We start from the raw sequence: 24,581 nt of genomic DNA, 5'->3' as shown, positions 1-24,581 counted from the left end.
AGTTAGTCTGTGAGAAAGCAATGGGGACGCATCACAGCATGTCCCCAAGCAGCTTTCCACTTCCATCTATCTCATATCTGCTAAACATTTGGCAAGGTAAGGCTGAAAGCTTTGGCTATGATGTCTCAACTCTCAATCAAAATCAGGCCAGTGGTGTCAGAATGTCAACAGTGTTATCAGATTTAAACCAGAAAGGCAGGTGAAAAAACAGTCACGAAGAGTGTGGGGGGAATAAAAAAAACTAGGCAAACCAAATTCTGTTCAACCAGAACTTTCACCTCCAGTGATAATAGAGCAAACGATGTAGCCATTTTGCCAAACCGGATCAGCTCCAACACCTATCCTTTAAAATTAAACCTTTAGAAGATGCTTAAAATCAAATAATATCAATTACTCTAGGGCCCTTCGTCCCTGGTCCTCGATACTACAGAATACAGCCCTTATAAACTATAGACCACAAAATATAGACCGTACAAACTATAAGCAATAAAAATAGTAAATACTTACCCAACCGTATTCATCCAATCAGCTGTTTCCACTTTCCCCATGTCACTGTTTAATTCTGACATCACCTCAGGAGCTCCAAACTCCAAGTTTGCACTCTGTTCTATCTTGTTCTTCCTTGTGCTCTTTATCTCCCTGGCTCCTCTCTCAGTCTTAATCTTTCTCATGCTCTTTCATGCTTGTAATATCTCACTCTAAATAAATGTTAGACTTAGCAAAGATTGGCTCTGGTACTATTCTTCACCAACTGACTTTCTGGAGTGTAACGCAGGGCCAAACTGCACTGTAAATTCTATGATAATCTATGAAACAATCCCTCGCATGAGTTTTCCGTGATCAGTCGGGCCTTTCCCCTTTAGCCATCCTGAATTTTAATTTGTACTTACCTGCACGATGACACCTCTATCTTGAGGTTTCCAATCTGCATCAGCAGTGCCCACCTTGCCTGGTGGCGCTGTCAAGGCCTCAGAGCTACTGGTTCTTGAATTTGGGTCAGGAGCATCATGGCTCCATCTGTTGTGCTTAATTGAACAATGCCCCGCAGACAGGCAATTAGGAGGCCACTTGTGATCAAACTGCCAAGCCAGTCCTCGCCAAAAAAGGGCATGGGACCTGATTTCACCACAACAATGGGGTCCCAAAGCTTACAGTAAAATTCCTGTTACGTTCCTCATTAACTTCAGGGTCTCGTTCTCCTTCAGTTTAAGTAACATCACTAATACATTACTTATAACAAGCACAGCTAAATACATACTCATGTCCATTTTTATAATAGAATCAACATGCATAAACTTACCATATGTTAATTACACCCTGCAATAATCACAGAGAAGCCATTGTTTGGTAAACACCTCAACTTCTCAAACTGCTGCAACAAACTTCACCATTTAAGCTAGTAATAATAAATGCATTCCTTTCAAACAGGTACTGAATTACACTTGTGGATCTGGTCCAATTGACTTTCTAATTGAACTTTACTTGAAGAAGACTCTCTAGCCTTGCTTCGGAGTGCTGTGACAAGGGAGCTCAACATGCATTCTAATCAAGTTTGTGGTTCACTTATTCTTTTATACCAATTCTGCAAGTGTTTGCAGGATCCATTTTACATACCTTATCCAAAATTTTGGTCTTTCCTGTGTCAACATGTCCAAGAACACAAATGACTGGTGCTCGTAGTTTTTCAGTGTTTGCATTCATGATGTTTTCTGCTCTGCGTTTCTAAGAAAGCACAGAAGACATTTCCAAAACAGAAAGCAATCAACATATCCAGCAAGTCTTGGTTTATGCATACAAAAAAACAATTTCACGTTAAAAGCAACCACAGGAACAGGTTCATTTACCTCAGTTTTATTTACCAGTTTTGTTCCATAGCTCTCTACTCTCACCATCAAAAATCTTGTTGATCTCTGTTTTGAGAACTTTAATTGCTCCAGAATTTCTATCTTCAAAAGTTGACAGAATGCAATTCAAAATATTATTGATTTGTACTTTTATTACTACTGAATGGCAAACTGGGAAGAAGCTGTTTGGATGGTTTAATGGGCAAAAGTACCATTGTCAAGTCTAAAAGCAGTTCCCAGCTTGAATTCCTGATGTGAGCAGAGTTAGATCATCTCAATTGGGATAGAGGCAGTGAAGCTTCATGTGCTTTTTAGATCAGTGGCTCCCACCCGTTCTTATGAGAACAGTAAATGCAAATAGCAGATGAGGTCCTGCTGTGACAATATGAGAGCTGAATGTTCAAGGAACTGCTTGTCCAGCATCACAGGTGAAGGACAATCAACTGGAGCCAATGAATTATCCCTGGAACTGCAGTTACATAAGAACATAAGAAGCAGGAACAGGCTTTTTGGCCTCTCAAGTCTGCTCCACCATCCAATAAGATCATGGCTGATCTGATTTAGCCTTAACTTCACTTTCCTACATGATCCCAAAGAATTCTAAACTCCCTACATGTTCTCCACTAACCCTCAACTCCCTTGTAGATCAAAAATCTCTAACCTGGCCTTGAATACATTAAATGACAACAGCCTCCACCGCTCTCTGGATAGACAATTTCAAAACCTAACAAACCTCCAGAATAAAAATTATTCCTCTTAAATGGGAGACGCCTTATTTTTAAACTGTGCCTTTAGCTCTAGATTCCCATACAAGTGGGAAACATCCGCCCAGTCAAGCCCATTTGGAACCCCATATGTTTCAATAAGATCACCTCTCATTCATCTGAACTCCAATGAGTATAGGCCCAACCTGCTCAACCTTTCCTCATAAAACAATCCCTTTCAACTCAAGAACCTTCTGTGAACTGATTCTAATGCAGTTTTATCCTTTCTTAAATAAGGAGACCGAAAGTGTAGCAATATTCTAGGTGTGGTCTCATCAATGTCCTGTACAGTTGCAGCAAGACTTCCCTACTTTTATACTCCATCCCCCTTGCAATAAAGGCCAACTTTCCATTTGCCATCCTAATTACTTGCTGCATCGGCATTCTAACATTTCACGATTCTGGCACAGGGACTCATAGATGCCGCTACACTGCAACATTCTGCAGCCTCTCGCCATTCAAATAACATCCTATTTTTCAATTCTTCCCATCAATGTGGGAAATTTCACATTTTCCCACATTATACTCCATCTGCCAACATTTTGTTCATTAAACTTACTCATCTATGTCCCTTTGCAGACTCGTGTGTTCTCCCCACAATTTGCTTTCCTGCCTATGTTTAGATCTTCAGCAACTAAAGCTATAATACCCGTGGTCCCTTCATCCAAGTTATTAATTTAGATTGCGGTAGCCGAGGCTCCAGCACCGACCCCGATAGCACTCTGCCAGTTACACTTTGCAAACCTGAAAATGAATTATTTGACTCGATTCTATTTTGTGTCGGTTAGCCAATGCTCTATCCATACTAACATATTACCCCTAAAACCAAAAGTTTTTATCTTGTGTAGTAACTTTTAACATGGCACCCGGTTGAATGACATTTGGAAATCGAAATACTTTAGATTTATTAGTTCCCCTTTATTCATTCTGCTTGTTAAATTTTCAATTCATAAATACAATTTCCCTTTCATAAAACTATGTTGGGAAGAATCTTTAAGAGGAAGTGGGGGGAGGGGGTGGAGGAGGAGGAAGCATGTGGAAAATTTTAAATAAAAATGAAAAGTATTATAATCATATTTAAAGATTGGAAAATGAATAAACAATATTAAAGACTAAATTTTCTAAGCTGCATTAAGACCATATGAAAACTCTCATGCAAATATGAATTTCTAGCCATTAGACTTGTTTGCATGTCATTTGAGGTATTAGAATGCGGACTGGAAGTATTTTTACTGAAGTAGAAGCGATACCTCAATACGTCGCTTTGCATCATCATAAATTCGTTCTTCTTTCGTTCGGCCATCATCTGAATCAGATTCAAGTTCAGAATCTGAGCTAAATCCTTTTGTCAATTTCATTTTCTCACTCTTTACCACTTCAGATTCTTTACCCACTCTCGCGGATGCTGTCCTGGTTTCATCAAAAGCTTTCTCTTCATTTTCACTCTCCTCACTTGCACCTTCATCATCACTCTCTTCTTCATCCTCCTCCTCTTCCTCCTCATCATCCTCCTCGTCTTCAGCCTCCTCTTTTACTTCAATGTGGACAGTTTTCACTTCTGTCAAAGATTTTTCAAATTAACAGGATTGGCCACAGAAATGTTTTAACTTAAAAAAAATTTTTTTTAAATCACAATATGGACGTAACTGCTGGAATGAATAATGTGAAATGGCTTATGCAAATATCTGGTTTAAATGTATAATGGTCAACAGATTTTCATTTCAGAACAACAGATTTATGTTAGATATATTTGTACTTTTATTTCACTTTAAAGCCTATGGGGTTGGGGAAATTGCAGCAGATACTCACCTTTTTCTTGTTCATGATCACTTGCCATAGCTTCCCAATCATCAAGGTCAGCATCACTTTTTTTCTCTTCAGGTTCTTTGAAACAAGATTTCAAACAAACTTCTAAATATTCAAACATTAAATTAGAAATATACCTTAAAGTACAACAGTAGTTGTTTTAACCAAGTAGAATTTTACACGTGAGAAATACAAGAAGTACTGTTATGATGAAATGTATGTACTTTTGTACAAGTCAAAATTGTTAAGCTTAGTCATTTAGAAAGGTAATTATATTTATGAAACTTTTGAGTTCTACATGGCATTAAAATGGCCACATTTTCTTTAGATGCGAATGAAATTAGCACAGGTACCATACCCAGTATCTGGAAAGCGCAGGACTGGATGGATGGCAGATTTGGGGATTTTATGGGTTTTGGGTACTAGGCCTAGCATGTACTTATAATACATAAAATAAAGTATGAAAAACAAAGAATAAAAGGGTTTTATTCAAACTGCCAGCTTCAAATGTAGCCGGTTTTCGAGTCTTCCCCGACTTTGGGATGCCAAATAAGAGGTTTGGTATCTGTATTACTTTTGTAAAAATGAAAGGCTTTTGAGTTGCATTAACAAAGAAAAATAAAAATTAATTTAAAGAAATGCAATTTAAACCTAAAATAGTCATCCACACACACACAAATGCCCCTGAATATATTAATTTTCTTTTTAACAAACAAAATCGCTAGAGAAATGCTAAACATGCCAGGAAACATAAGATTTCCTTCCTAGATATTTTCCACTTCACATTACTTAAGTCATACATTTATTGACTGGGATACAATCTGACAATTGCCCACTCTTCCTCCAGTGCCCTGCCAAAGTGGCCATTATTCAACTGTGACCCTGGAAAACTAGAGATTGGAAAAGTCACTTTAAAGAAATTTTTTTAAAGTGACAAGTTAGTTGGGAGAGTCACCCTCGGGTAAATGGACAAATTTCAAAATAGAAATGGTATACAAATATTGACAGTGACGAGGGAGGAACTATTTCAGTGATCAGTAATGAAGGATCATCAATTTAAAATTAGTGTGGATAGTAATTAGCAGAAATTTATTTACATCAAAGGTCGAGGCCAGATTGCTTTTGTCCTTAATTGATAGCCATGATGTGGAGATGCCGGCGTTGGACTGGGGTGAGCACAGTACGAAGTCTTACAACACCAGGTTAAAGTCCAACAGGTTTGTTTCGATGTCACTAGCTTTCGGAGCGCTGCTCCTTCCTCAGGTGAATGAGGAATTCACCAGGTGAATTCACCTGAGGAAGGAGCAGCGCTCCGAAAGCTAGTGACATCGAAACAAACCTGTTGGACTTTAACCTGGTGTTGTAAGACTTCGTACTGTCCTTAATTGATGCAATAGCTTCTTCCTTTGCCCTCGGTGTAATGAATTTTTTCATAACTGCTATCTGGATTGTTCTTTTGTCTTAATTGATGCGGTAAAGACCATGGCGGGACGTTAAGCAGAGTGGTCGTGCAGGAGTATGGAGGAGCCTGAGATAGGGCGTATAATTTTGAAGTTTGCAGATGATACAAAATATAGTAAATAGCAAACAAGATAGGAACAATGTTCAGGAGAACAGATGGACTGATGAAGTGTTCAGAAAAACAGGGATGCATATTTACAAATCTTGGAAGGAGGCAGAACAAGTGAGAGTTAAGAAAGTATGTGGGATGCTTAGCTTTGTACTTAAGGGAACAAGGAGGTCATACTAAACCTTTACAAATGTCTGGTTGCACCTCAGCTGGAGTGTTGCACACAATTCAGGGCACCGTACTTCAGGAAGGATGGCAAGGGGAGAGGGTGCCCAGGACTTTCGCAGGGATGACATACTTCATTGATGAGGAGAGATTAGAAGCTGAGATTGTTCTTCTTCAAGATAAGAAGGTTCAGGGGAGTTCTACTAGTGACAATCAAAATTATCAGGGGTTTTAATAGAGCAAGTAGGGAGGAGCTGTATCTTCTGTCACGTGTGCACTAACCTGGTCGTTGATTTAAAATAATCGGCAAAAGATTATGAGGAAAATTAGAAGAAATGTTTTCAGAGTGTTTTGAGATTCGGAACACACAACCTAAAAGTATGGTGAAATCGAAACCCACAGGACCTTTCAAAAAGGAATTGTACTTGAAGAAACAAATTTGCAGAGCCATGGAGGTTGGAATTAAATTGGACAGCTCTTTGACAGATGTTGCACAGGCATTACTGGCTGAATGATTTTGTCTACATTCCAAACTGTTTCCTTCTGCATTCCAAAGCTCAATGATTCTATGCCCTCATTCAATGCTGCTGCAGCAACACTAACCAATTGAACTCAAGAGGTCTTTGTCATGTCGTGCCAGTGGTCTCTTCGAAAGAGACAGACAAATTTTTTTTAAACTAAAAACTGAAAGAGTAGGGTTTTATAAAAAAATAAATAAACTCGAGACACCCGACGAATCATACAGGTGCTCGAAGATTAATAAAGGCAGAACACTGGAAAGGAAAACAGATTCTGCCCTGCTCTGCAGGACAGCATGCAGAGAGCTAATTCTGTCTGAGTTATGCAAGATAATGGACAAAGTGTGTTTTTGTGCATCGCTGAACAAATACAAGTTGTACTGTTTTTGCCCGTCCTACCTCACTACCTTACAAGTAAGTACAGAACATTAAGAGTCAACTCCAATAAAAGCAAGATGCACATTAAATCCAACAAAATATCCACAACACATCTAAATTCCTAACAGGTGGTATAACTCCCAACACAAGACAAATAAAATTACTAACATTTTCTCTTTAGAAATAAAATTACTAACCTGGTGTGGGTTCAGAAATCTCTTCTGGTGTCTCAGTCATCTCCAGTTCAAGTTCTTCTTGTACTGGGGTTGAGATGACCTCCAAAGCTTCTGTAATAAAGCAACATACCATAAATATTTCAGCATGTTATTGGAAACCAGAGCATTTGAAACAAATGATCCAACTCATTATCCAGGTAAATAAGCAAAACAAAAGATTTACCTATTTCAAGAATACACTATAAAATGGCTTTCTTCATTAATACGGAGCATCATTTTAGGGTCTCATTGTGTGAAAGCACCAATTCTTTTCTCCACCTTTTTTTCTGCAATTCAGCACCTCTATGAACATGTATTGTAGAAGTACACTGTTCGGCCACTTGAGCCTGCTCCGCCATTCAATAAGATAATGCTTGATCTGTTTGTGTTTTAATTCTACATTCCCATCTATCCCTGATAACCTTAGATTTCCTTGGCTCACCTTAGATATTGAATGAACCTGCCTCGATCACCCTTCTGAGGCAGAGTTTTAAAGTTGCACAACCCTCAGAAAAAATAATTCTCCTCATTTCGGTCCTAAAAGGATACCCCCTAGTAATAAAATGTGCCTCCCTAGCTCTAGGCTTACCCACATAATTTCCACATCCAAGTCCAACTTGTAACAGCCATACAGGAGCTTATATAATTCAGTCAAGATTTTTAAAAAATAATAATTTACAGGATGCGAGCATCCCTGGCTAAGCCAGCATTTATTGTCCACACCTCATTGGCCTTCAGAAGGTGGTGCTGAGTTGCCTTTTTGAACTGCTGCACTCCTCGATGTGTAGGTACACCCATAGTGCTGTAAGGGAGTGAATTCCAGGGTTTTGACTCAGAGACAGTGAAGAAACTGCAACATATTTCCAAATCAGGATGGTGAGTGAGAGAGGAACCTCTAGGTGGTGGTTTCCCAGATATCTGCTGCTCTTGTACTTCTAGATCGTAGTGGTTGTGGGTTTGGAAGATGCTGCCTAAGGAACCTTGGTGAGTTTCAACTTGTAGGTGGCACTCACAGCTGCCACTGTTCGTCAGTGGTGGAGGAATTGAATGCTTGTGCAAGGGATAGCAATCAAGTGGGTTGCTTTGTCCTGGATGGTGTAGAGCTTCTTGAGTATTGTTGGATCTGTACACTTCCAGGCAAGTGAGCAGTATCCCATTACACTCCTGACTTGGTGGACAGGCTTTGGGAGAGACAGGAGATCTTTAGGGCTCCTTGATGCCATACCTGGTTAAATCCTGCCTTGACGTCACCTCATCTCTGGCATTCAGCTCTTTTCCCCCATGTTTAAACCAAGGTGTAATGAGATCAGGAGCCAAGTGACCCTGGCGAAATCTAAAGGAGCTTATTGCTGACCAAGTGCTACTTGACAGCACTGTTGATGATCCCTTTCATCATTTTGCTGATAATCAGTGTCGACTGATGGATTTGATTTGATTTATTGTCACATGTACTGAAGTACAGTGAAAAGTATTTTTCTGCGGCCAAGGGAACGTACACAGTGCGTACATAGTAGACAAAAAAAAGAATAATCGACAGAGTACATTGACAAATGATACATCGACAAACAGTGATTGGTTACAGTGCGAAACAAGGGGCCAAACAAAACAAACACATGAGCAAGAGCAGCATAGGACGTCGCGAATAGTGTTTTTACAGAGAACAGATCAGTCTGAGGGAGAGTCGTTGAGGAGTCTAGTAGCTGTGGGGAAGAAGCTGTTCCTATGTCTGGATGTGCGGGTCTTTAGACTTCTGTATCTTCTGCCCGATGGAAGGGTGTGGAAGAAGACAAATCCTGTCGGAGGAGTATCGGACAAGGCTGTCTGCCTTCCTGAGTCAGCAGGAGGTTTAGATAGAATCAATAGGCGTTTGGCAAGCTTGTGTGAGGCGTTGGGCCCCGAGTTCACCATACTCTACAGTTTCTTGCAATCTTGGGCCAAGCAGTTGCAGTAATTTGTCCGGTTTCTTGTGTACAGGACATAGCTGAACAATTTTCTTCATTGCCGGGTAGATGCCAGTGTAGTAGCTGTACTGGAACAAATCGGCTAGGGGTGCGGCAAGTTTTGGAACACAAGTCTTCAAGACTATTGCCAGAATATGGTCAGGGCCTACAGCCCTTGCAGTATCCAGTGCCTTCAGCCATTTCTTAATATCGCATGGGGTGAATTGAATTGGCTGAAGACTGACATGTGTGACACTGGGAACCTCCAGAGGAATCCGCGATGGATCATCCACTCGACATTTGAGGCTGAAGATTAATGAAATGCTTCAGCCCTGTCTTTTGCACAGATGTGCTGGACACCGCCATCATTGAGAATGGGGCTATTTGTGGAGCTTCCTCTTCCAGTGAGTTGTTTAATTGTGCTGGATGTGGTAGGACTGTAGATCTTAGATTTGATCCTTTGGTTGTGGGATCGTTTAGCTTGGTCTATTGCTTATGCTGATTGGCACGCAGGTTTAGTCCCATTTTGGAGCTTCACCAGGTTGACACCTCATTTTTAAGTATGCCTTGTGTTGCTCCTGGCATGCTTTCTTCATTGAACCAAGGTTGATCCCCTGGCTTGGTGGTAGAGGGGCGGGGGGGGGGGGGGGATATGCTGGGCCATGCAATTACAGATTCTGGCAGAGTACAATTTTGCTGCTGCTGAACTCATGCCACAGTGACGCATGGATGCCCAATTTTGAGTTGCTAGATCTGTTCAAAGTCTATCCCATTTAGCATGATGGTCGTGCCACACAACACAATGGGAGTGCCACACAACATGGGGGATATCCTCTAGGTGAAGACGGGGTTTCATCTCCACAAGGAGGTCATTCCTAACAAAACCGTCACGGACAGATGCATCTGCGGCAGACATGTTGGTGAGGATGAGGACAAGTGTGTTTTTCTCCATTGTTGGTTTCCTCACCACCTGACACAATCCCAGTCAAGCAGCTAGGTAAAATTGCATGGACGGGATTCCTCCTGGGATCAACCTGCCCCAGATACAATTTCACAGTTGAATGGACAGGGCCTTTCCCCTATTTCTGGCCAAGACACAATTTTTAGTCTGGCGGGTGCGAAACAGAGAATAAAAACGTTTATCCATTTTAGACGGGATGCTGGGGAAAAGAGAATGCATTAATCTGAAGGCTGCTCCAGGACCTTGCAGCTCTGGCTCCCTGCCCGCACCTTCCCAGGGCATCCCCTACTCTCCTGCCCCTTTGATCCACCTGGAGAACGATCCCTGGGCTGAGTTCCAGGAAGAGCACTGCAGTACCACTTCTGGCCACTGCAGCGCTGCGCCTGGGTAGGAACAGATAAGCCAACAGTCCTCATGGACGAGACTTCCTTTCAAGGATGGACAGTGAACGTTAAATGGCAGTTGGCTTCTTATGAGAGTTGGTGGTAGCGCGTTATGTGCCAACTGTCAGGGTGGCTAGCGCCAACCATTTAAATTCAAAGCCTAGGTCCCTCTGCACCTCAGAATTCTGCAGTTGTTCACCAATTAAGCAATACCCTTATATTTTTAATTCTTCCTGCTAAAATGTACAACTTCACATTTTCCCACATTGTACTCCATCTGACAGATTTTCACCCACTCCCAAAATCTATTTATATCCATTTGCAACCTCCTGATCACGCCCTCACAACATATTTTCCTACCTTTGTATCATCTGAAAATTTAGCTTCCATGCCTTCGTTCCCCCCAACCAAGTCATTGATATAAATTATAAAAAGTGGAGGCACCAGCATAGAGACTGCAGACTCCATTTGTTACATTCTGCTAATCAGAAAACAACCTCTGCATACTCTCTGGTTTGCTGCCAGCCATGTTCAAACGTTACCCCTTACAACACGAGCTTTTGTTTTCTGCGATAACCTTTGATTTGACATCATATCATGTGTCTTCTGGAAATCCAAGTACACTGGTCATCAGGCTCCTTTGCAGAATAAATTACGAGTAACTTAACTTTATAACACTTGTGCTAACTTTAGCTTACTTTGTTTACTTTTTAAAAATATCTTTTTAATAACATTTTTCAATGTATAAAATGCAAAAAGGAAAATGTTTTTACATATCAATCATGAAAAACAGAAAAATAGAGCTACCCCTCATAAAACCCAACTCCTCCCCGCGCCCCTCCCCCCATACCACTCAACAAATAACAGTAGCCAATTCCTTGAAATAAACAATACAAGGCTGCCAACTCCAATAGAACCCCTCCTTCAATTGCTCCTCTCATGGTGTACTTAACTTTCTAGAGATCAAGGCCTCCACCCTAGCAGTACTCGCCTCCGGGCAATCAGCGAGGCGAAAGCCAGGACATCGGCCCCCACGCCCTGTTTGCAGCTCTGGCATTGACACCGCAAATATGATCACTAAAAGACAGGGCTCCAGCTCAGAATCTTCGGAATCACTGACAAAAACCCACAAGCTTGGGATAAGACCAGAATGTGTGTGCGTGTGGTTATCCGGACCCCCTGAAACCTGCTCGCAGCTGTTGTCCACCCCTAAAGAAATAGCGACTCATTCTGGACTTGGTCAGGTGCGCCTTAAAAACCACCGTAAGTTGGATCAAACCAAGCCTCACACACAAGGACGTGGAGTTCATCTTGCAAAGGGCCTCACTCCACACTTCATAATCCAATTTGGGCCCCAACTCCTCCTCCCACCAAGCCATAACCCCTCCACTGACACACAAACTTCCGACAAAATCAGTCCATAAATTCCGGAGGTGCCCCCTTCCTCAGACCTTGCGAATGAAAGGACCCTCTCCTGCAGAGATGTTGGCCGTGCCACAGGGAATGTCGTGAAAATCCATCTCGCAAAATTGTGAACTTGGAGATATCTGAATGAATTTGAACCAGAGAGCCCAAACTTTTCTGTCAGTTCCTCTAGACTGGCAAACCACCCCTCTAAGAACAAATCGCTCACTCTCTCCAGCCCCTGACGTGACATTGAATATCACCAGCTCGAACAGATAGTAAGCACAGATGGGAGCCAGCTTCGACACGGACCCCAGTTTAAAATGTTGCCGAAATTGTCTCCATATAATCAAACAACCACTGGATTTGATGAATACTTTGTCAGTGAGAATGGAATGAGGCCGTCACTAATTCCCCCAGACCAGACCCCCTGCATGGCCTCGATTCTACCTGCACCAATGTAGCCCCCGAATCATTACACCAACCCAACACCTTCTCTCCATTAGCTGCCCAGTAATAAAACATCAGGTTCGGCACCGCCAGGCGCCCCAACTGTCTATTCCTTTGAAGGTCTGTCCTACGAATCCTCTGGGTCTTGTCCGCCCATATAAAGAATGGTATTAACTTCTTGACCCTCCCCAAAAAAAGATTTAGGAAGGAAACCCACAGGCATTAGGGGGAAAAAAAATATTCTGGCAGAATGTTTATCTTGATCGATGAAACCCTGCCTGCCAAGGACAGGGGAAGGTTATCCCACCTTTGCAGGTCGGTCTTGACTCTACTTACCAGAATAATATAATTCAGTTTACGAAGTTGAGCCCAATCTTGAGCCACTCGGAACCCTGATACCCAAAACTGGATTTGGCGAAGCAAAATGGAAGCACCCCCAGGTTGGCTACCTTTCCCCGGGGAGTTGACTGGAAAACACTTGTTTCCAAATTTAAATTATATCTGGAGAAGCTGGAGAAGTGCCTCAGTACTTCCATTATATCAACCATAGTGGGGACCAGGTCCATCACAAAAAGTAAAAGATCAGCATACAGGTACATCCCTACTTATCCCCTTCCACTTACCTGAAGCCCTCAAAACAATAGCCAAAGGCTCAATCCCCAGTGCAAACAAAGGATTTAATTGAAAGTATCCAGGCTTGTGAAGTAACCTGAACACAAAGCATTCACCTTCTTTGTTTTCCTCTCCTTTGTTCTCCTGCTGCTTTTTCTTTTTTCTGGTATCATAGACTGGTCGTTTCTTTGGCATTGAATCTCTGGATGGCACATCAACACCTGTGAAACCGAAGTACAATTCAGGACAAGACTTTTTCTTAAAGTACGTTTTCCTCCACTACATCATTTAGATGCAACCCACTGCTTTCTATAATGTACAGCATTCTGCAACCTCTTTGTTAAAAAAAAACACTTTGTCAGTCAGGGGAATAACATCCATGAATCAAGATAGCAAACTTGCCAAAATGCTTCAGCATAATTAGAAGTGAGGATTTGTAGATAGAAAGCCATGCATCCAGTGAGATGCTACAGTTCCCCCACTGCAGCTTCCAATTATTTCTTAAATTATTCCAGGGCATTTGTCTCAACTTCAACTGGAGGGTTTTTTCTATGCATTGATCACTGCACAGAGAAAGATCCTGATATTCGGCCTTGTTTTTCCGTTCATTAGTTTGAACCTCATCTATTCTTGCAATTTAACATAAAAATTCTGGATTTACTTTTTCCATTTCTTTTAATGTACTTCTACAAGATCACATTTCAGGCACATTCTTTTCAAACTGAAAAATCCAAGTTTTTCTAACAGAGACATTTGGACATAATGATAAACCTTATTACTCTTTATTGATGTTTCACAAATTCTATTAACTTACTGCAGAGCAGGTTACAGCAGGGGTCTTTAGTGGTCTGATTTTCATGTGCAGTTTAACTGTTGTCATGTGTCGAGTTATTTAGTCCCTAAAAAATGTATCACCATTCAAAAATAGCGAAATAAGCAGGCTGAGATCTTTAAGTTGCATTGAAAAGTGTACTGTTCTACTAATTGTTCCAAAGGCTCCTGTGGTCTTATTTGCATTAGCTATGAAATACATTCACTGCTGCAGTAGATACCCTGGATACCTTAATACTATGAAATAATATGAAATGTAAATATTCCAACTTTATCTATACCCTGAGCACGAAGGAGCTCAAGTGTAGCCTCAGCTCTTGCTTTGGCATCTCTCTGGGCCTTTGTCAACAGCTTGCCCTCCTTTTTCAAACGTTCTTTTCTTTCTTTTTCTTTTTGTTTTTTCTTTTCTCTGCGTTCCTGTTCTACTTTTTCCTGCAAATTCAAGACATTTCAGCATATTAAACAAAATGTTTATGAGCAACCACTTTACATTTCATTCAGTGCAACTAAAACACAGAACTAAAAAAAAGCAAATTACTGCGGATGCTGGAATCTGAAACCAAACAGAAAATGCTGAAAAATCTCAGCAGCTTTGGCAGCATGTGTAGGGAGAAAAAAAGAGTTAACATTTCGAGTCCAGGTGACCCTTTGTCAAAGCTAAAAGACAGAGAAAGTGGGAAATATTTATACTGTGGAGTGAGAATGAAAGATGAGTCATAGCCACAGAAACCCAGGGAAACGGGGTGCTAATAGCCACAGAATCCAAGGGAAAAGAATGCTAATGGCAGTCCCCAGAGAGAACAAAAGGTGTGAAAGGGCAAAGAGCAGAGAAACTAACATCAGAGGGTAAACTCTGACAGATGTAGATGCGGGGGGAGGGGAAGCAAAGGGGAGAAAGGGTAAGGAAAGGTGGATAAGATAGAGGGGGGTAAATATTATATATATATATATATATATACACACACACATATAAAAATAAAGACAAGAAAGAAAGAAATGGTAAAACACAGTTAAAATGAAATGGGATGAAAACAAATGGGTCGAGGTGGGGTAGAGCTAATCATCTGAAGTTGGTGAATTAGGTGTTGAGACCATGTTCAAGTTTTAAATACATTGAGAAAACTAGTCATATCTCGATGGATAACTTAAAAGCTATCATTTCACTTAAACGCAGACATAAGGAAGCAGAAAGAAGAATGTGATGTCAATTGACAAAAAAGAATTGCAGGGTGACCCAGGGAATGAGGACGGTATCCTAGGGGATGGCACACAGTGGATTTCTAATGACCTTTCTGTGGATGCTACTGAATTCTTGTGCTTTTACGAGCATGCATATTTCAAGCAGCTACTATGTGCAGGTTTAACAGGGAAGAATTTATGCAGAGGTGCAATGGATGAAATACAACAATGTTAATGGGATCCATGCGAGGTTCCCTAGCCTTACGAATGAACTATGCTTGGAATTAGTAATTGAAAAATTAATAGGCATTTTCTACAGAGATATAATCGCAAAGTATCAAAATAAATACAGAAAGATTTCTTGCGTAGAATCTAAATCAATTAAATTTGTGAATAAATATTAGTTGACCAGAAGAAACTCTGTACATTTAACATGCTGGTATTATCTCGAGGGAGACGCTTAAAGCCAAACACCTAGTTTTTAAAACTTGAAACAAATATGCCACAAGATTTCACGATAAGAACTTTAAAAAAAAATATTTTCATTCAGAAAAGTTTTTTCATTATAAAAAGATAAAGCACAATAACATACAGGAAACACCACCCTCATAAACAAATAAAACTTAAAAATAAAAACCATACCAACCCCCCACCTTGCAAAGCAACTGATGGTGACCAACTCCCTGGAAAAGGAAATTAAAGGCTGCCACCTAGAGTACCTTGACCTGTTCAAGATACAAAAGTTCCATTAGGCCAAGACACTGGGCGGTACCGGGGACCTCCACTGAAGCAGAACTCGACTCTGGGCTATCAACGAGGCGAAGGCACCTACATCCTTGTCTGCAGCACCAGCGAGTCCGATACACCAAAAATTGCCACCAGCTGAATCCCCAGATCCCCGCTATGGTGCCGAAAAAGGAGACCCAGAAGCTTACAAGTTTAGGGCAAGACTAGAACTCGTGTATAATTCGCCTGTCCCCTCGCACAACGTTTGCACTGGTTCTCCACCCAGAGAAGAAACCACTCTTTTGCGCCCTGGTCATATGTGCCCGGTGCACCACCTTGAACTGGATCAAACTGAGCCTAGCATAAGAGTTAACCCTGTGCCTCCCCCACACGCCCCCCCGCCAATCAAAAACTGAGCCCAGTTCACCCTCCCACTTGTCCTTTACTTCCTCCGATGAAGCCTGCTCAGTTGATAGAATCCAGCCATAGATATCAGAAATTCTCCCCTCACCCAACTCGGCTAGAGACAGGACCCAATCCAAGAGCAAGGGTGAAGATACCAAGGGAAATGCCTTGTACAACAACAACAACAAAAAAATCACTAACCTGCAAATACCGAAATACATTAGATTGAGAGGTGGAACATCTCCAATAACTCCTCCATACCGGTGAAGATGCCCCAAAACCTCGCCAACCCCTCCCTCCCCTATGTCCTGAATGACAGGTCCAAGGCAGATGGCACAAACAAATGGTTCCTGCAAATAGGGGCCAACAGTGACATGGAATCCAGCATAAAATGCAGCCTAAACTGCCTCCAGATCCTCAGAGTGGCAACCACTGGGCTCAAGGGGAAAAAAGAAGCGGGGTAGTAAGCAGTGCCTTCAAACTCGAACCTCTGCACGAGCCCACCTCCATTCTCCCCCATATAGAATCTGGATCGCTAAGCCACCCCCACACCTTTCTAATATTTGCAACGCAGTAATAAATTAACAAATTAAGTAGCGCCAACCTCCCAGTTGCCTTTCTCTCTGGAAAAATGTCTTGCGAATCAGCGGGACCCTGCCCGCCCAAATAAAAGAGAATGCCATTTTGTTGAGCTTACCAATGTTTGGGAGAAAGACTGGGAGACACAAACAAAAACCTCAGGAGGATGTCCACTTTTAGTCTGCACGCTGCCAAAGGTCGTCCCCCTTTTTCCAGTTTTGCAAAGTTAAGTTTGTGAAGTGAACCCCAATCATGGACCATGCAGATTCCAACATAACAGAAGCTAGTCCCGGCCAGGCAAAAAGATCAGCTTCCCTCCCTGGGGGATTCACTGGAAAGTATTTTTTTTGTCCAGATTCAGCTTATACCCAGAAAAGGAGCCAAAACTAATTAACTTCATTATCCCCTCTACATTGGAGAGTAGGTCTGTGAAATACAGAAGCAGATGACCCGCATATAATGACACCCTATGCCACCAGTCTGCTCGTCCAAAATCACCACTGGCAGGCAGAGCTCCAAACGCATTGCCAATGCTTTCGCCTACAGCTTAGTGTCAGCGTTCAATGGCAAAATGGATCGGTACCACCCACACTCTGTAGGATCCTTATCCTTCTTCGGGATCAGGGAAATCAATGCCTGTGTCAATGTGGCAGGCAACACCCCGCGGGACAAGGAATAATTGAACATATCCAGCAATAACGGGATCAACTCACCCGCAAACCTTTTACAGAATTCAATCGGGATCGCACCCAGACCCAGAGTTTTACCCGACTGCATTAACCGGCTTCACTTCATCCCATCATCGACTCCAACTCCTCCCTACTCCACCACCAGGAAAGACAACCCATCCAAAAACTGCATCATTGGCAATTTCTTCTTTGGCGGCTCTGATTTAGAGGTCTCGATAAAAGGCCTCAAATGCCACATTAACCTTCCGTGGGTCGGAAACCAACCCACCACCTGAAACCCTTATCTGCACCATCTCTCAGGAGGTAACCTGCCGCCTCAGCTGGTGCGCCAAAAGACGACTGGCCTTCTCCCTATATTCGTAAAGGGACCCCTCGAGCGTCACAGCTGGTTCACCGCCAAGCACGTCGAGAGCAGCTCAAATTCAGTCTGCAATTTCTTCCTACCTGCCAACAAATCCGGTGTCGGGCAATCGAGTACCGGTGGTCCACTTTGAGGATGGAGTCCCCCAGCCTCTCCACCCCTTCCAGATGCATCCTTATAGGAGTTTAACTCACTCCTAATGACACATTCAGAGCTTCCCACAGCATAGAATGAGAAACCACCTTGTTCCTAACTCCCCAATGGTGGAGGATATCTGCTCACAGAATCCCTTGTCCGCCAGCAATGCTATGTCCAATCTCCCTGTTTGAGAGGGGCTTGACTCCAACAACAAGTCTACAAATTGCTGAGCATGATCAGAAATAATGATCGCTGAGTACCCCGCCCCCTTCACCCCAGGAAGAGGCCTACCCACCACAAAGAAGTCAATCTGGGAGTAGACCCGGTAGACGTGAGAAAAAAAGAAAACTCCTTATCCCTCGGATCCATAAGTCTGTTCCCCCCCCCCAATCTGTTCCATAAAGACCAATATTGCGTTTGCCACCCTTGATGGACTCTTCTCTCCCCTCCTCCTCCCCCCCCCCTCTCTCCTCCCCCCCCCCTCTCCTCTCTCCTCTCCCCCCCCCCCCCTCTCTCCTCCTCCCCCCCCCCCCCTCTCCTCTCTCCTCCCCCCCCCCCCCCCCACCACTCCGAGAAAAAAAATTAACATGCCCTCACAGCAATAAATACAGACACAAATGCAACTAACAATTAGTTCTTTCCCTGCCCATGCTTCTTTGCGAACTCCTCCGCCTCAAAATAATAGTCTCGCTCTTTAAACATCACTCTAAGACGTGCAGGGTACATCACCCCAAATCACACATTACTTTTGCACAACTTGGCCTTGGTCTTGTTGAACACCGCACGCCTTCTCACCAATTCTGCTCCCACACCTTGATATATTCTGACGGCGCGAGCCTCCCATTTATAATCTTAATGTCATTCTCTCACCTCAGGACCTGTTCCTTCTCTTGGTAACTGTAGAACCTATGATCACCTACGGTGGTTCCCCTGCGGGGCTTCTGCCTGAGTGACCGATGGACCTGGTCCAATTCGGGAGTGGACAGCAAGCCCCCTCCCCCACCATCTTCCCAAACATATAGTCCGCAGGATTTGGGCCATCCAGCAGCCCAATTCTGAAATTTTGTCTTCTGAGACGGTTTTCCAGGTTGTCCACCGTGGCCTTTAATGCTTAATGACTGTCAGCCAACATCACCATCTCTGCTTCCAGGGAAACAATCTTGTCACTCTGGTCGGAGAGGGCCACCTCCACCCCTTGTATCGCCACGCCCTGCTCCTTTACATTCCAATCCATCTTCATAAAGGCTGCATGGATGGGGGTTAGAGCCTCAGAGGCCATCTGCCGTTGTTTCTTGAATTCCTCTGCCAGGAAGCTTGCCAGCATCTCGGCAGCCCACGGAGAGGCCAGAGGCGCAACCGGGGTCTTTGCCATTTTCTCCACTAACGAGGCTAGAGGGGTATCGGAGTCCAACGTTGATTCTTTGCCTGTCTGCTGCTTTGCTTTATACCTGTTAAGCATTGCTTTTATGTGGGGACCTTACCCCACTGAACTATTCAAGTATGCCCCCAAACATCACCCAAAAACTGGGCGAAAAGGGCCAAAAGCAAAGTACTCTGATGGGAGCCACCATGTATGTGACTGCTCACCACATAGCTACCACCGGAAGTTGGCCAACTATACAAGAATTAAACAAAGCAAGTACTACAAACTTTATACATTTCATAAACCCTTATTATTTAAACATAAAAATCTCAATAGATCATTTCTGATTCTGTTTTTAATTCCAATCAAAGCCTTACACATTATAGGATCTTGAGGGTCCTTTCAGTCCTCCTGGGACCAAATCAAAGTGTGCCACAGATCAAAGGAATTCACTTTGATTCTCATTTTGTTTCCCAGCCTAGTACTAAGACTTCCAGAGTTCTGCTCTCTCTCTCTCTCTCTATTTGCAAGGATTTCACTGCATAATCTTATCCACTTATCCAGGTAGATCTGACTATTTTTAATTCCTCATGAACGGAGCCTTTTCATTCCGAGCAAATCCTGCTTAGTGGTTCCAGATCAGGAATATCTCGATTCCTAATGGCTTCTGCACTCCTTGTTCCAACAAAGACATGGAAATACCAGCATGACCAACCTACCTCAACCAAAATTACCACATGGATCAACAGGTTATTCAATATTACGCTTTGAGCAAAATTACATTTGTCCAATTAAACTAATTGTAGCCAAAGAACCTTTGGGATGTTTGAGACATGTGATACAACAATACAGAAGTGCAAGCATCTCTTTCTCATGTGTAACAATTGTAAGCAGAGCTAATGTATGGTGTGGCTTAATCATCCCCAATCCTCTTTGCACACTACCTTTCAGCAAAAGTAAAATTCTAAACAGCTGCTTAATTAAGAACTAACATACCTGCTCCAAGCGTTTGGCTTCCAGTTCCTCCAATCGTTTTAAACGTTCTTCTTCATCTCTTTTTTGCCTTTCTTCCTCTTCTTTCAATCTTGCAAGAGCTTCTTGCATAGCTTTTACTGTAGCTTTACTGGGACCTGCTTTCTTCTTCTCTTTTTCATTCTTTTTCTTTTTGTCTTTTTTCTTTTTCTCTCCATCATTTTCTTCACCTGCAAATAATAAATAGTGGTCACCATTCTGAAATCCCAATCAATAACCCCTTAACCCACCATAATCTTTACGCATGAAAAATAGATCAATTACAAAAGGCAATGAAATTGAAAGTATTTTTGCGCTTTTCTAATTGTTATACATTGAACCCAAATATTACACAAACATCTCTTGCCAATTTCATTTCTACACCCCAAAAATCTCATTCTACCAAATAAATATTTTACCAAAACAAAATTTCTGCAAAAATACAGATGTCACTAAAAATATTTTGGATCAACTAGGTATCTGGCACAGAATCCCATCATGATGTCTCCAAATCAATTCACATAGGTAGAGAATTTGGTTAGCTAACATACAGGACCCAATTTAGTGAGACACTCACTTGGCCAATTTCAAAAGCCTCAAGTTGAATTTTGCAGAGCCACGGCTTTATAGCTCCTCAACCCCTTTAGAAGTACTTCTCAAGTTTAGCTGGCAAAAGTCATACAATTTAGTCAACATAGAAGACTGATAACTATGGCAATAAGTTTCAGAATTACCTGGAGCACAGGGAGAAAAATGCCAGGTTTCCCTATCAATCTAACTCCCCATCTATCAGCCAGAGAGATGATCAATGAGCAATCATGTCCTGAAATTCTGCAATCTACTTGGATCAGGTATTAGGTTACCAAATCTGTCATAGAGAATTAACTTGGTTCCGAAATGGCACCATGTTACCATTGTAACCAGAGAAATTTGCAGTACTGATGAAAAGTGTTGAGTCTTTGCTACAGATATCAAAACTAACTCATGTATCCTGTTCTCTATCAATAGCTCTTCTTTCCCTGCATTAAATGAATATCTATTTTCCACTTCATATAATTATCAAAACCTCTAACACATTTCCTTTCAGCCTTCTCTACTTCAGTAAAAACAGTATCAGTATCTCAAACTCTCCTCATATCTCTAGCTTTCCAACTTTTGCATCATCCTGCTGAGCCCATGCTAAAGTGCCTTATAGCTTTAATCTCCTTTCCAAAGAGACAGACATTTAACTATAATTGTAGCCTAACCATCACTTTGGACAAATTTATCATGAGCCGCTTTTTGTCAAGCTCAAAGCTGTGAAAGTAGTACAAGGTCCGGCACACATAGGGTTAATGTTGGTCTGAGTACAAGTGATGTAAGAAGACACATAGAATTATCATAGAGTTTACAGTGCAGAAGGAGGCCATTCAGCCCATCGAGTCTGCACCGGCTCTTGGAAAGAGCATCCTACCCAAGGTCAACACCTCCACCCTATCCCCATAACCCAGTAACCCCACCCAACACTAAGGGCAATTTTGGACACTAAGGGCAATTTATCATGGCCAATCCACCTAACCTGCACATCTTTGGACTGTGGGAGGAAACCGGAGCACCCGGAGGAAACACACGCACACACGGGGAGGATGTGCAGACTCCGCACAGACAGTGACCCAAGCCGGAATCGAACCTGGGACCCTGGAGCTGTGAAGTGATCTGGACCCAGGGATCAGTGTGGTACTGTACATAAATAAGCATGTAGACAGCTCCTAACCTGTACTCTACTTTTAGTATAAATTATTTTATTAGATAATATTGATTTACAGTTAAGCTACGGAAAACCACAGAAACCTCTTTAAGACGTACTGATCTGTAACCAACACCTTCCCAACAGTGGATCCAGGGTAATTTTTAGGAAATGCACAAGAACTTGGCTGCTGAAGAATAAAGAGCAATAGATGTTTATTTCAGGAGTTAGATCAGGGGGGTGAGGATGAATAAAGAGGGTATTGACTTTGGCTACATCACTCAGTGCTGGGGCCACCCTTGTTGCTGTTCTTTGTTAACAAAAACAGATGCATTAACTCAACAATAAATGTTCAAAGTGAGCAGTAAAATCAAAGGAGGCTGCTGAAATTACACAATAATTTGGATGAATGTGAGACTGGGAAGAGCATTAAATTGCATCGGTCAATGTCAAGTGTGAAGTGCTACAAATAAGGGAAAATGGGTTGACACGTCTAAGCATTATTTTCTTTTTCCTCTCCTCTTCCAAAACCTAGTGGCTTATGAGGCAGACAAAGCACATGCGTTTGTCTGTTGCCATAGCTACTTTTTCTTGAAACAGGTAGCTAGTCTGTTGCCAGAGGCTACAGTTTGAGGGACACCAGTCAGCATCAAGCATGGCTGTCCAGGAGACTCTACCGCTCTTACTGCCTGCCATAGGTGTATTGGAAGTATTTACAGGTTGATAAATCAATCTGTTTGCCAATGTTTCAACACACCTTCATTGGTCAAGTCCTGGAGTAGGACTCAAACTCGGAGGTTCTAGCTCAGAGGCAGGGACGCCACCACTGCACCACAAGACGTCTGTACATAGTCATTAAAAGTAATGATGGGGTTGAAAGCAGTCTATGCAAACCTCTCTTAATACTGTACTGAAGTGTCAGCCTACGTTATGTATTCAAATCTCTAGAATTTAACTTGAACCCAAGATTTTCTGAATGAAAAGTCACCTCAATGTGCCGTTTATTGTTGCTTGCATGTAGAAAAAAAAAACCTGCTTGGTGCCGTAACCTTCAACAATTTTACTAAAATATAAATTGACTCCATGAAGGGGAAGAAAAGAAACCTACCCAATAATCTCATATTTAATACAATGCTTTAAGAATGTTATAGAATTGGTCGGCATAATATTGTGAACTTCTAGAAGGAGGGTGTATGCTTTTTCTCTCAGAAAAAAGCATTCGGAACAGCGAGGCACTGATGCAGAACAAAAGTGTACGCATTCCTGAATTGATGGCAAGAAGTTTCCCGGTGTCTTATGTATCCACTTACCTATACAAAATTTTGATGAGGGTTAAAAAAAATGGCCCTCAGCAGAAGGTAAACTGAAAAGTTACTTTGAGCTAAAATGATGCACAAGGGTAGAGGGGATTCCTCCCGACACCTTGGGTACCGGTCTTGTATAAATTGATTAGAAGGTTTTTTGTATTAATTGGTTAGAAAGTTTAAAACAAGTGATTGTCATGGGGTAAATAGCCTCCATAAATATAGTATATTAATGGGTGATTGGAGCTGGGGCAGACCTCATTAGACAACTTCTTTAGATGGAGGAAGACCAGAAAAGCGTGGGTGTTCAGGGGTGTGGTAGTGAACCCTATGGGTAGAAGTTAAAGTGCAGAATGCTTCCACCACAAGCTATAGAGATCAAAATCTGTGCCATCTATTCATTTGTCTTCAGTCATCAGTAAGCTGCTGTCAACTGTCACAGGTTGTATGCTTTTTCTATCTATTTAGCATATGCATAATGTCTAAACTATTACTCTGAATAAACTTCCTTAAGCTCTCAACTCAATCTATGACTCCCGAACATTACAACATTTATTACGTTGGTTTCTGTCACCTGAAAGATATTCACTATACAAGCAGTGTGTACATTATACTTCAGTCATTCCGTAAATTGTTGATTAAAGAAGATATTGATACAATATTGTGGAAAGATATTAGAAAAGATTTTTTTTTTTTTTTAAATTTAGAGCACTCAATTAATTTTTTCCAATTAAGGGGCAATTTAGTGTGGATATGGCCAATCCACCTACCCTGCACATCTTTGGGTTGTGGGGGTGAAATCCACACACACACGGGGAGAATGTGCAAACTCCACACAGGCAGTGACCCAGGGCCAGGATCGAACCTGGGGCCTCGGCGCCATGAAGCAGCAGTGTCAACCACTGCGCCACCATGCTGCCCTGATATTAGTGCAGATGAGGAATTTGTATGGGTCGAGTTAAGAAACATTCGTAGGGGTGGTATACAGACCACCAAACTGCAGTGGTAATGTTGGGAACAGCATTAGACAGGAAATCGGAGATGCATGTGATAAAGGAACATCTGTGATTATGGGCGTAGATGACGCGGCCAGCTCCGCATAACTGGCGTCACCCGCGCATGCGTGGGTTGGCCAGCGCCAACCCGCGCATGCGTGGTTGCCGTCCTCGGAGTCCGCCCCGCAAGAAGATGGCGGACGGATCTTGCGGGGCCGCGGAAGGAAGGAGGTCCTCCTTCAGAGAGGATGGCCCGACGATCGG

General features: G+C 42.3%; 1 protein-coding gene across 2 annotated transcripts in view; it reads right to left on the bottom strand.

Moving 5' to 3' along the window:
- Window positions 1–24,581, bottom strand: part of eif5b (eukaryotic translation initiation factor 5B) — a 170,926-nt gene that overhangs the window by 86,524 nt on the left and 59,821 nt on the right. For both annotated transcript variants that reach the window (XM_072476584.1, XM_072476585.1), the window contains exons 5-11: window positions 20,278–20,483; window positions 14,123–14,273; window positions 13,127–13,231; window positions 7,243–7,332; window positions 4,418–4,492; window positions 3,859–4,166; window positions 1,615–1,722 (exon numbers count right to left, since the gene is read on the bottom strand). In XM_072476584.1, the coding sequence (XP_072332685.1) occupies window positions 1,615–1,722; window positions 3,859–4,166; window positions 4,418–4,492; window positions 7,243–7,332; window positions 13,127–13,231; window positions 14,123–14,273; window positions 20,278–20,483 (1,043 nt within the window). The remainder of the gene's footprint in view (window positions 1–1,614; window positions 1,723–3,858; window positions 4,167–4,417; window positions 4,493–7,242; window positions 7,333–13,126; window positions 13,232–14,122; window positions 14,274–20,277; window positions 20,484–24,581) is intronic.

The sequence above is a fragment of the Scyliorhinus torazame genome, chromosome 15 (genome assembly GCF_047496885.1).
Source record: "Scyliorhinus torazame isolate Kashiwa2021f chromosome 15, sScyTor2.1, whole genome shotgun sequence".
NCBI lineage: Eukaryota > Metazoa > Chordata > Chondrichthyes > Carcharhiniformes > Scyliorhinidae > Scyliorhinus > Scyliorhinus torazame.
The sequence above is the reverse complement of the archived record's forward strand: the minus strand, read 5'-3'. Positions and strand labels throughout refer to the sequence as shown.